The 12043-nt window shown below is 34.2% G+C and overlaps 2 protein-coding genes across 2 annotated transcripts; one reads left to right on the top strand and one right to left on the bottom strand.

Moving 5' to 3' along the window:
• The first annotated feature begins 5191 nt into the window (after positions 1-5191).
• LOC112722525 (uncharacterized) lies at positions 5192-9806 on the top strand. Its single transcript, XM_025773584.2, has 2 exons — positions 5192-5849; positions 6597-9806. The coding sequence occupies exons 1-2, from the start codon at positions 5349-5351 to the stop codon at positions 6684-6686; spliced, it is 591 nt and encodes a 196-aa protein (XP_025629369.1). The 5' UTR covers positions 5192-5348; the 3' UTR covers positions 6687-9806.
• Positions 7923-9543, bottom strand: LOC112722524 (probable xyloglucan 6-xylosyltransferase 3). The gene has a single exon (XM_025773583.3). The coding sequence runs from the start codon at positions 9541-9543 to the stop codon at positions 8200-8202; it is 1344 nt and encodes a 447-aa protein (XP_025629368.1). The 3' UTR covers positions 7923-8199.
• Positions 9807-12043: the final 2237 nt, after the last annotated feature.

Genomic DNA, 12043 nt, shown 5'->3' with positions numbered 1-12043 from the left:
ATCAGTTATCAACTTTTCAAAACCATCAGCATTAATTATATCTGCCTCTGCTTCATCTACAGTTACATCCACCATATCATCACTTTCATCGGAACTGCACTCATACTCAACACTTAAATCCTCAGATTGATCACCATCCTTATATGACTCTTTGCCATCATTCTCCATGACTGAACTTAAAATTTTAACATGTTAGGTACTAAATAAATGCTAGGAGAATGGAATAGGCAAAATGAACTCAACTTTTTTTTTTATTAAAATTATTGGTCAATCAAATTCTATGAAACCTAAGAGCTATTAGTGCATAAGAATGTTAAAACAGTTTTTAAAAATTAAAAAAATTATAATAAACATGTTTATAACGAAGAATAATTTATTTTTTAAATTCTTTAAAATTTTATATAATATGTTAAAATAAAATAATTTTAAAATAAAAAATTCATAATAAACATAAATATAATAAATAAACTCTTTTATTTTTTAACTTTAAAATTTTACATATGTATCATAAAAATTTATTTTATCCTAAACATCATCATTAAAAATTCTAAATTACCTAACTCAAATTTTAGAGACTAATAGTTCAAATTTTAGAGACTAATAATTTAAATATTTACTCCTGATTCCAGATGCAAAATCAAAACAGACAAGGGGATCAAAATCAATAAACTGGGGAGAAAACTAATCAAAATACATTATTTATATATAAATAAAGCAAGGAGATCAATAATCTTCAAGTAGGTAAAGAGCAATAATGCTGAAACAAAGCAGAAATCTTCAAATCAAAGCATCAATATTGAAAGCATTTGCACTTATGTAGTTATGTTAGCAAATGATAGATATCAAAAGGCAACTTCATCCACAAGGATCCACCAAAACCCAGATCAAATCACATTAAAAGGAAGCATTTTTAGGCAACCCAGATGAAGAGATAAAACCCACAAAAGGAACACAGGTAGAAGTAAGAACCTTGCTGGGTACAAAGAATGATGGGAGAGTAACTTGTGATTACACTAATACATAAAGGAACAAAACTATATCAGTTCCTTAGAGTATGTTTTTGGTATACTTTTAATTCATCAGCGCGAGGTCCATGAAGATTATAACAAGACAACCATGTAATACAATCTTACATTTAATGAGTAGTTCCTATCAAACAATGACTTGTTCTTATTATAATGCATACCTCGAATTTCAACCCCTTGTTTTACGTTCTGTATCAACTTCAATAGTGAGAATAAGAAGAATTAAGAAGTGAGGTGGTTTTATTCTTTGCTTGTTGGTTTGGATTTCTCAAAAAGTTCTCAACTTTTAACATGTGGAAGTCAAAGCTCAACTTCTAGGTGTTTACTCAGTTTTCTTAGTCATCCCTTGCATTTTCTCAACAGGTTCAATTCAATTTCCTTCTGAATTTCTTGAATTTCTATGTGTGATTGATTTTCCCTTTTTTGCTCTCAATTTTCCATTAGTTTCTTATAAAGTTAATTCCTTTATCATGTGTTTCCTAGTTACAGTTTACTAATTGTGTAACTGATTATTCTTTTCTTTTCTTTTTTCTTCCAAAAAATCTAGTTTTTCATGAATATGATTATGAAAAAGAGAAGCTTTTCTAAATCCATGTCAGAGCTAGTAGCTCTGGTTGATGAGGTTGCTTCATTTGCTATGAATCCTGAAGTTGAGATAGATGCTTTTACTGAGTTTGCCATGTTGGTTGAGAAATTGGCACCAATTTTCAGTGATTTGAGTGACAAAATCACAGTTATAGAAAACAAGCCATCCATAAGAAAATCTTTGGAATCGATCGAAACTTCGCTTAGCCGTGCTAAAGCTTTGAAAAAAAGTTCTAGCTTGAAAGACCCTAGCAAACATATTGAGGACACAACACATGATATTGGTCGATCACTAGGCCTATTGCTCCTTGAATTGTCCACAGATTTTAGAGAAAAGGTTGGTACATTGCAAAAACAGTTTACGAATGCAAGATTTGGTGGGAACATGAGCCTACCTTCAAGTCCAGTATCATTAGAGTTTGCAAATGATGTGTATGGTGGAGGGAAAATAGAAGAGAAAATAGTCAATATTACTATAGAAGATGTTGTATTGCAACTTAAGAATGGTAATGATGAAGAATTTGCAGTTGCTCTTTGGAGACTAAAGGAGTTCATCAGGGATGAGTGATGCGTGAGCATTTTTCCTATCTTTTTCTAGTGAATTTGCATTCAATTTGTTGAGTTTAATCAAGAATTAATTATCTTTTAGCCACTATAGATGCTACTTTGAGTCGTGTGAAATTTTGTTTATTTTAGGTAGCATTCGGTTGGATTTGATGGAGTTTCCGCAGAAAAAGAGAAGAAGGCGAATGATGCTGTCAACTCTGACCTCTCTACACTCAAACCTGAATAACTCGAGCTACAGAGATCCGATTGACGTGATTCTAGCGGCATTGGAAAGCTAACTTCTAGAGCTTTCTAACGATATATAATAGTATACACTTCTCTTCCAGATGTATGGTCAAGGTGGCGCCTAACTTGGAATTTCTCAAGTTAGGCGCCAGAACCACAAATTCTCCAAAAGCACATGATTACAGGCGCCAGTTAAAAAGGGAGCAGTGGTCCCCCTTCCATCTACTTGATGCTGCACGATTGTTTTTGATTTAATTTTGATTAAATCTTTTATTTTAATTACAAATAGGAAAAGATATTATTTAGTTTTAGAAAATATATTTTACATTAATTAGGATTAGATATAAAATGAATCTCTCTTTTTCTCTTCTACCTCATTCTGTAATTTACAGTTTACCAGAATCCTAGTTTTTCTCTCTGAACCATGAGTAGCTTAACTATTTCTCCATATATTATTCTCAACTTATTTACTGCCTGCCTTCTGATATTCTGAATCTACTGTTTAATGCTTTTGAACTCTCAAACACCATTTTCTGTTTGTCTGACTAAGCCAATCACTCAATCATTGTTGTTTGATCCATCAATCCTCGTGGGATCGACCCTCACTCACCTGAGGTATTACTTGGTACGACCCGGTGCACTTGCCGGTTAGTTTGTAGTTATAAATTCCGCACCAATGAGAAGCTGGAAAGTTGTTTGGTTAATGAGAAAGCTGTTGTTGCTATTCTGTTAAATAGACTGCGTTCGTGTAAGGCAGACAATAAACTTAACATCATTCAATTGTTACGAAATATGGCTTCGGGCAAAGATGAGACAAAGGTAGAATTCTGAAAATAAGGCAACATTTCTTGTGAAATTGACTGTATTTGTTGTTGTTAATTACTTAGTTATCTTATATAATAGTACTGTGCAGGAGAAGATGGCAGAAACCGAGTTTTTATCAGCAGTGGTGAAGTCTCTAACAGGAGATGCAAAAGAGAGGAGGGAAGTAGTGGGACTGTTGCTAGAACTCTCTGATCTTCCTGCAATTCGAGGGCGAATTGGAAGAATTCAAGGGTGCATTGTAATGTTAGTCTCTATCCTTAATGGAAGCGACCCCATCGCATCGCAAAGGGGCAGCAAAGTTGTTGGATATATTATCCAGTAATACTCAAAATGCACTTCACATGGCTGAGGCTGGTTACTTTAAGCTTCTAGTGCAGTATTTGAAGAAAGGTGATTTAGAACTTCCCATAACTGAAATTGATATATCTCTTTAATCAGTACACAACCCTTTGTTATATATAATTATTTTAAAAAATCATGTTATTGGAGGCTCTGACATGAACAAGATCCTTATGGCAACAGTTATAATCTTCGCATTGAGCTTTTTTTTATCAAATTATTTTATGGTTTTTTTCGAAGACTTGTGGAATATTCAGGAACTTTCAAGTCAAAGGATGTTTCGTAATAGATTGTAGTCAATGAAGTGTATTCTATGTGAAGTATTTGGTTTCACCAACCACTTCACTAAAATTGAATTTTTGACGAGATTTATTTTTTGAATTGTTCTGTTTTTGTCCTGTTCAGGTGGATTCTATTAGTACCAAAATTTTAGAGATTTTGTTTTTTCCAGAGATCTTGTTCATTACTGAAAATAGCTAAGTGGCATCTTGCAGTGCATCACTTAGAATTTGTGAAATTAGATGTGCATTAAGACACTATGCAGCATCTGAAAAATGAAACTATTGTCATCTAAATTAAGTTTTCTATTAAAAAAAATTGCATTCACAGTTTCAAAAACATATACAGATAAAATAAGAATTCAACAATTTGTCAAAATTAACAACAACTAATATCAAATCACATAAATCAAATCAAATTACCCTAATTACAAAAGTCACACCAATGCTATAATAATTCAAATAACAGAAATCATAGGGAGGGAATTACCGGAAGGGAGAAGCTGACGACAGTGATGAAGAATGAGGAAGACAGCAAAGAAGACTGCGAGGAAGACGGAATCAGGAGGAAGGCGACGCTCTCTGGAACCAGGAGGAAGGCGACGCTCTCTGAAATGCACAAGATGGCGACGCTCTATGACGCGACGATGACCTCGATTGCGAGACCAGAGAGGAGATAGGGAGAGATCTTGAGTGCGACGCCATAGTGAGACAGATGAGAGAGTTCGAGCTCTAGCGAGTGAGAGAGACAGAGAGAGAGACAATAGGAAGAGGAGAGAAGAAGATGAAGAATGTTGGAAAAGGCGTGATTTAGAGAGGGTTCTGAGATGAAGAACAATTTTGATTTTTTGATTTTTTAATATGTTTTTGTTTTGTTGTTTAAATTATTTGAAATTATAAAATTAGGATTAATTGAATTCTAAAATTTGATTAATTTAAAGGTATTTTTGTCTAATCAAATAAAGAAAAGATGTTTAAGTCTTTTTATTAAATTAAATAAATAAATATTTTTTATTTTTATTTAATTAAAAGGGTATTTTAGTAAAAATGGTGATGTAATATATATTTAAAAAAAATTAAATGCTAATGTGAAAAATAAATTTCATATGACTTGTTATTACTTGTCTATATTTTAAATGTATCGATATGTATGAATTTATTATCGTACTGTATGAAACACCCAATCATAAACTTGATCGGTTCGATCTGATTCGACAACTATGGTTTTATATAATAAAATAAAATAGGAAACATTTTAAGTATACCGACAATACCAATATACCAATTATTTTAACCGTTGATCTAAATTATAAAAAATATATATAATATATATTAATTAAAATCAAAGACAAACGGTGCACTTGAAAATGTTTCCAATAGAATATTTGTTGAGACTAGGAAATGGTAATTTAGTTTATTGAATCGAAGTTGAACAATGGCACGGTGAAAAAAGCGGAGCCTAATTCCTTGGATCCTCTTCCAACTGGGAGATTCAATTGAAGCAATGGTGGAAGATCACCATCATCATCATCATTTACCTGTTCATGTTCCTTCGAATCCCTCAATGGTTGTAATCCGAAACGCCTTCGATTACGACGCCACGGGTGACTGCTCCGTCTTCCCACCTATCAACCATGAAAACCTCCCTCAATCACCGCCTTCATCTCCCTCTTCTTCTTCTTCTTCTTCTTCTTCTTCTTCTTCTTCCCACGATTCTGACACGTGGCGTCTCAATTCTTCGTGTCCCATCGATTCCCAGCTCGGCAAGCGCAGCGACTTCGTTAGATTGGTTTCCATCGGCATCGACATCTTGCGTTCCAAGCTTCTCACCTTCACCTCTTCTTTTAGAACCGCTGCTTCCACCCGAGGGGCGTTTTGGTCAATTTGGATGCCCGCTGCGGCGGTGCTGGTGTCACTCTGGATAATCATCCGGAGGAAAAGAAGGAGGAGGAGCTTCACGGACAGTGAGAATCGTTTGTTGGATATCATTCAGGAGAAAGATGAGGTTCGTGTTGTTTTGCATTCCATGTGTTCGTTGCAATGCTTGGTCCCCTTGGTCTTTATCTTTTTTTTTTTTTTTTGGTTTTTGCTGCTGCTTGGTGTAGCTGTGTCCGAGAAAATTACGAATTTTGATTAGGGTTTTTATTTTTTTGAGGAAACTTCATTGGAAGAAGAATTTGGTTATGTTTTTAGTCTTGCCGTGATTCTTCATTACATGTTTTTATTATTTGATATATTATTATACATTGGTTGGAAGAAAAAACTCTATCTTGTCGTGAGAAATTTTGGTGCTTCCGTTACATAATTAAAAAAAAAGATTATATTATAGTATCATATTACAAATATAGGTTCAGTCTCTTAAAAGATAGAGGTTCCGGGTCAAGTCATAGGAATAGAAAGATCCAGTCTGTCTTTTAGGTTCTTGACTTCTTGGAAATGGAAATTGGATACTAGTGCTTCAATCTGGAGTTGCAAGTTTTTTGGTTATATAGTTGGCTGAGATTTTAGCATATCTGCCGCATAGATAGCTTACCCTTTATTAGTCCGAGACTGTGAATTCTATTGTCCCATCAGCTTCCTGTGTAGTACTCTCATGCATTAAGCTTGTCAATTGTCAACCATAGATGCCCCTTACAAGCATTGGTACTTGTTTCATTTCATTTGGATAGGATGATATTGTCATGCCTGTTCTGTTTCTGTTTTGTGTTTCTGTGGTGTTTGTAAACTTATCTAACTTGTTCTTTCATTGCAGAGGATTTCCCAACTCTTGGACCAGATTGGACAAATGAATGAATTACTTATAGCTCGTTACAAAGCTTTGGCTGCAAAAGGGACTGAATGATTAAGACCTGTCATATGGTAGCTATTGAATTTGTGAGAGTCTCATCATTAAGATGATATCTTCTTTTTTTTTTTTCTTTTTCCAATTCCATTTTGAAATACCACTAGTAGATTTCGCATGGCTTTATGTCAAGCTGTAAATTAAGGACAGAAATTCCTGATTCTTATTCCTACTAGTACTAGAGCAGAGTGATTGAACATCCATGCCCAGAAGTGGCATCTCAAGCCTAATCAGAGAGAATAGCCATTGAATGAACTGCCGGATTTTGGGTTGTGATGCATGGTGGTCCGCCCAGCCCAATGAATATGCCGCAGTCTGCCAGATTCGTGAATGACGACTAGCTCAGTTGGGAACCACGGAATTTATCAGGAAAGCTATATAACACTCTAACAGTAGTAAAATACTCATCGTTAGTGAGTTGTGTTTTGAAGCCCTTGATGTTAATGACTCCAGCATCCTTGGCTTAGCTTATGGAATGTCCCAAACGAAAACTTTGTACCTTTAACAGTCCTGTAGAATATTATTCTTTTTTCTTTTTCTTTTGACAAACAACTCACACACGACACACCCAAACATATTCTACTAAAGGGTTCTTCACCATTGTCTCAACTGAGACTTTAACCTGGATATCTGGTTTATGAGGCTTATGGGTTGTCCAATGTCCACTAGCCTCAGAGCCTCACCACAAAAGCTTCTGTGAATTGTAGCCGGACGTAGATATTTTACTGTGATTCAACTCAAAAAAATCAGATCCAGTTAATTAATGGAGGCTTTTTCAGTTATTTGACATTTGTTCTCATCTCATCAAATATGCAAGTATATTTGCAAAAGATTTTAAATCTAGATCTTTAAAATCAAATCTATACATGTTATCATTTGATTTGAAAACTGGTTAAAATAGATACAGGAAAAGTCGAAGTCTGTTTTGGCCTGTGAATTTCCACTAATTCTTGATAAATCTTCTTTTCAACTTTACGGCACATGTAAGGTTGAATTAGGTACAACAGAAGTTAGAATAGAATCATGGCTGGATTGAATTTCCCATTTTCCAACTATGCAATCATAAGTGAAACGATAAGAGTGAGCATTAATGAAAAATAACTTCGGGAATCATTTAGTATTTTACCGAAAGAGAGCCATGAGGAGCATATCAAGATATGGTCTTCCTTTTAGCATTATGAATAACGTTTTGAAGTAGTGATTCAGTAAAAGGGATTCGTGCAACGGATTCAAGAGGAAGTGCAAATATCTCTTAAACTTCTCGATTCATGCTCCACAAGTGAAAAATACAAAGTCAAGTATACACCAGATCACCAAATAAATTCTGTTTGCTGATTGCTCAAACACAACAGAAAGGAAAAAAATAGACTATGAAAGAATTAGATGCTATCATTCTCAGAGGAGGTATCAAAGTTAAACAAGCACAAGTTAACATGTGAACTGTGTCACCAAAGAGAACAACACCACTTCTAATTGCTGCCTATAAAAATACCATTATCAAAACAGGTTTTTCTCACTGGCTTTTTGATTCACTGCTCACTGTAGAATGTCTTCTGATATCAAACTGATCTACATACTCCAAAGGAGTAACTGTCTCATTTCTTATTCTCTTGATCTTAGGGCTCAACAAGCCACGGTGACGGAAACCATAGAGCTTGAGCACCTGATTATCAGCAAAATTGAAAGCCCTCTCCATACTACTGAGGCACCTCTCAACAGGATAATCTCCATAGCTCCCACAAGGTTTACATCCCACAAAATGTGTCACGAAAGGCCACCTCTCATCTCCTAATCCGGGATGGTACTTCTCAACCATCTCTTCATACCGGTCAACCAAGCCAGCCCAGTAACCGTGCAGGTAGTAAGAATTCTCAAGGAAAACCTTATCCATCCACTTCTCCTTTTTGGACAACAAAAGGTATATCAATGCAGATTGATCATCGGCCTCAAATGCCGGGCGACCCTTCAAATTCGCAGTTAAGACCTTACCAGCCTCCTCCCTCACTGGACCCTTGGGGCCCATGGGAGCCCAATCATCAAGCAAATCTAAAGACCACTGGCAATTCCGAAACAAGAAGCTGCCGGTATTCACAGCAATCCAAGACTTCTGCTCAAACAACAAATCAGGGTAACCATGAAGTACCAAATTGTAATCATCATACTTAGACAAAGGAAGCTCAAAAACCATGTCAGTGAAGAAAGCATCACTATCCATCCACCAAATCCACTCCACCTCAGGGTGTGAGAACATCAACCTTCTAATCATTGGCAATTTGGCCCAATACCCAGCAAGTTCCTTATCCAAATGCGCCAAATTGTACACAATCTCAATCCCGTGCAATCTACAGTAATCAATTTTGTTCTTAATCGACTTCAACAAGTAATGATCACCAATTGGGTTGTCACAGGGTTTTGGAGGTGAACCAGTGAGGAGCAAGATTCGAGCTTTACCTCTCACGAAACTAGGGTATTCAGGGTTTTGCTGGAGCCATTGTTGGCGTTGTTGATCCCAATCGGAGATCTTGGGGCCAAGGGAGAAGGCGGCGGTGGTGTTGTGGCTGAAAGAGGTGTCGTTGTCGTCGGGGTCGGAGTCGGAGCGGATCTCAGCGAGAATGCGGTTGGTCTCCTCGATGAGGCTCTGGTTGACGGCATCAGCGTCGGAGGAGGAGAGGTTGACGCCGATGGTGCCGCGAAGGACAAGGATGGTGACGAAACCGCAGAGGATGGTGATCTTGATGTTGTTGAAGGTCTTCTGGATCTGGCGGCCACGGGGGGCGGAGCGTGCTCGGCCGTTGGTGGTTGGAAGGGCGTTGGCGGCGCTGCTTCTCTTGTGAGCTGAGAGGTTCTCTTGCCCCATCTCACAAACTCACCAATTATGTTAATGGTAATCGTACGCTCTTACAGTTACTGTATGTCTGTATAGAAATGGAGGGTAAACAACTTTCGACACGGAAATATGGAATCGGAGTTGAACAAGATTTAGGAACGGAACAAAGCCGTGTTTTTTGTTTTTCTGCACAACTACTCTCCACTTTGATCACCCGCAATTAGTGTTGGTAATGATAATGATAGCCGATACTGCTTCATATGCTTCAAAGCTCAAACGTGTCCTTTTTTTTTTTTTCGTTAACTTACTTTTAATTTAATTTTACAATCATATATATAAAGAAAATACGATAAATTTATTGCATACCTTTTTTAAAGAAAATATCTTCATAGATTTTTATTATTGTCGAAATTTGGATTCAAAAATAAATATGTATTATCTTTATCCCTAAAGATATTTTGATTATCCATGGTTATAAAAATGTAAGAATATAACCACTAAGAAATAACATAATCCAGCTCCGATCGTTCTGGCAATGGACCCCCTTGGGTGGTGTGTGTCTGAACTGTTAAAATCCAAGTACACTAAATAGTAACGCGTTCCTCAGTCAGTTCAAAATCACAAGATTCATGCACATATACATCATTTTGTGACTTGTGATTGTGTTTATACCGGAAAGTGCACCATCAAAGGAAAAGGGTCCCACAATATCCTCATCTTCGGGCACCTCGTACTTTTAGGGGTGTCCGCAGATCGGATCATCCAACACAATTTCCATTCGAATATCGGATCGGATATGATACGGATCCGCATATTTGCGGATCGGATCGGATTGGATATCGGATATATCCGCATAATTAAACCTTCTCTTTTTAATCATATTTCTATATAAAAGAATTCGATAAAAATATTTCTTTCATACTTTTAAATTTATTTATTCCTAAAATATTTTTAATCAAATTCTCTCTAAATAACAAAAATAAAATAATACAATATATGAATAATAATAATTACTAACTAAAACATACAAACAAATAAATAAAATACCAAACATATATATATATATATATATATATTTTAATTACTATAGTGCGGATCTGCGGATACGCGGATGTAGAGCAGATATTCGCGATCCGATTAATTTGCGGATCGGATCTTATCCGCAATTTTCGAATCGGATGCGGATATTTACCGCGGACATGCGGATATGGACACCCCTATGTATTTTGTATTTGCCAACTTGTCCTCTTCTGCAAACACTAGAATAATACACCTAGGAATATCGTTGCTAACAATATGATTTCTTATAATGGAATTACCAAATATATATTATTATCATATTTAATTTGTAAAAACAAGATTTATGAAATATTAATATGTCTAAAAATGTGTTGATTTTTGTTTAGTTTAAGTTTATTGTCTTTAAAAATTTTCATATATTTTATCCAAAATATCCTTAAAATTTGTAATTAAAATATTAATAACTAAATTTTATATATAAAGTGTATATAAATATAAAATAATATATTGTTATTTTATATATTATTATTTAAAATATTTCTAATATCAAATATTTTTAATAAATTTTTTACTCTAACTTTTTCAAATAAATATAACTATAATAAAATATTATTTTCTATTTTGTTTTCTAAATTTATTAAAATATTCTTAATAATAGGTAACTTTAATTAAAATTATTATTAATTTTTTTAAGGGCAAAAAACTCAAATAAGCTAAGGAGAGCAAAATTTTACACGAATCAGCCAAAACGAAAACTGTTTCATGAATCCACCAATGCACGTTTATATGTAGTTCGAACCAGCTAAATTCGAATTATACACAAACACATGCACACACTAATTCGAATCAGGGTGATTCGAACTACACCCACGCACGCGTTTCCAAGTAATTTGAATTTGACTGATTCGAATTATTCATGATGTAATTCGAATTATGCTGTTAAAAAATTTATTAAAAAAATTATTAAAAAATTAATAATTTAAAATTAAAAAAAATATATTTTATTTCATACATTAAAAAAAAACTAACAAAATATTTAATTACAAACTTCTTTAAAATATTAATGATCTATCAATTCGAATTCCATACAATACTCTTTTGTCCATTTTTAATAGCTCATGAATGTTTTTTAATAAATTTTTTTAATAAATTTATTTAAATTATACTACAAAAAATATTTTATCCTATGCAAAATAATTTTTAAAAAATGGCTTAAAAAATGTTAGGAGTACTATAGAAATTTGTAATGTTCTAATAACTTAGGTAAATACATGCATGTACTCAAATTTTAAATAAAATACTCTACATAGTTAATAATAATTTAGAAATAAAAGAAAATATTTTATTCCATACAAAACAATTAAAAAATATATTTTATTCTAATACAAAATAATTTTTAAAAAATGGCTTAAAAGATGTTATGAGTACTATAAAAGTTTGTAATATTCTAGTGATTTAGGTAAATACATGATAAAAATATTTTTTCTTTAATTTCTAAATTATTATTGAC

The sequence above is a fragment of the Arachis hypogaea genome, chromosome 11 (genome assembly GCF_003086295.3).
Source record: "Arachis hypogaea cultivar Tifrunner chromosome 11, arahy.Tifrunner.gnm2.J5K5, whole genome shotgun sequence".
In the NCBI taxonomy this organism is placed as follows: domain Eukaryota; kingdom Viridiplantae; phylum Streptophyta; class Magnoliopsida; order Fabales; family Fabaceae; genus Arachis; species Arachis hypogaea.
The sequence above is the reverse complement of the archived record's forward strand: the minus strand, read 5'-3'. Positions and strand labels throughout refer to the sequence as shown.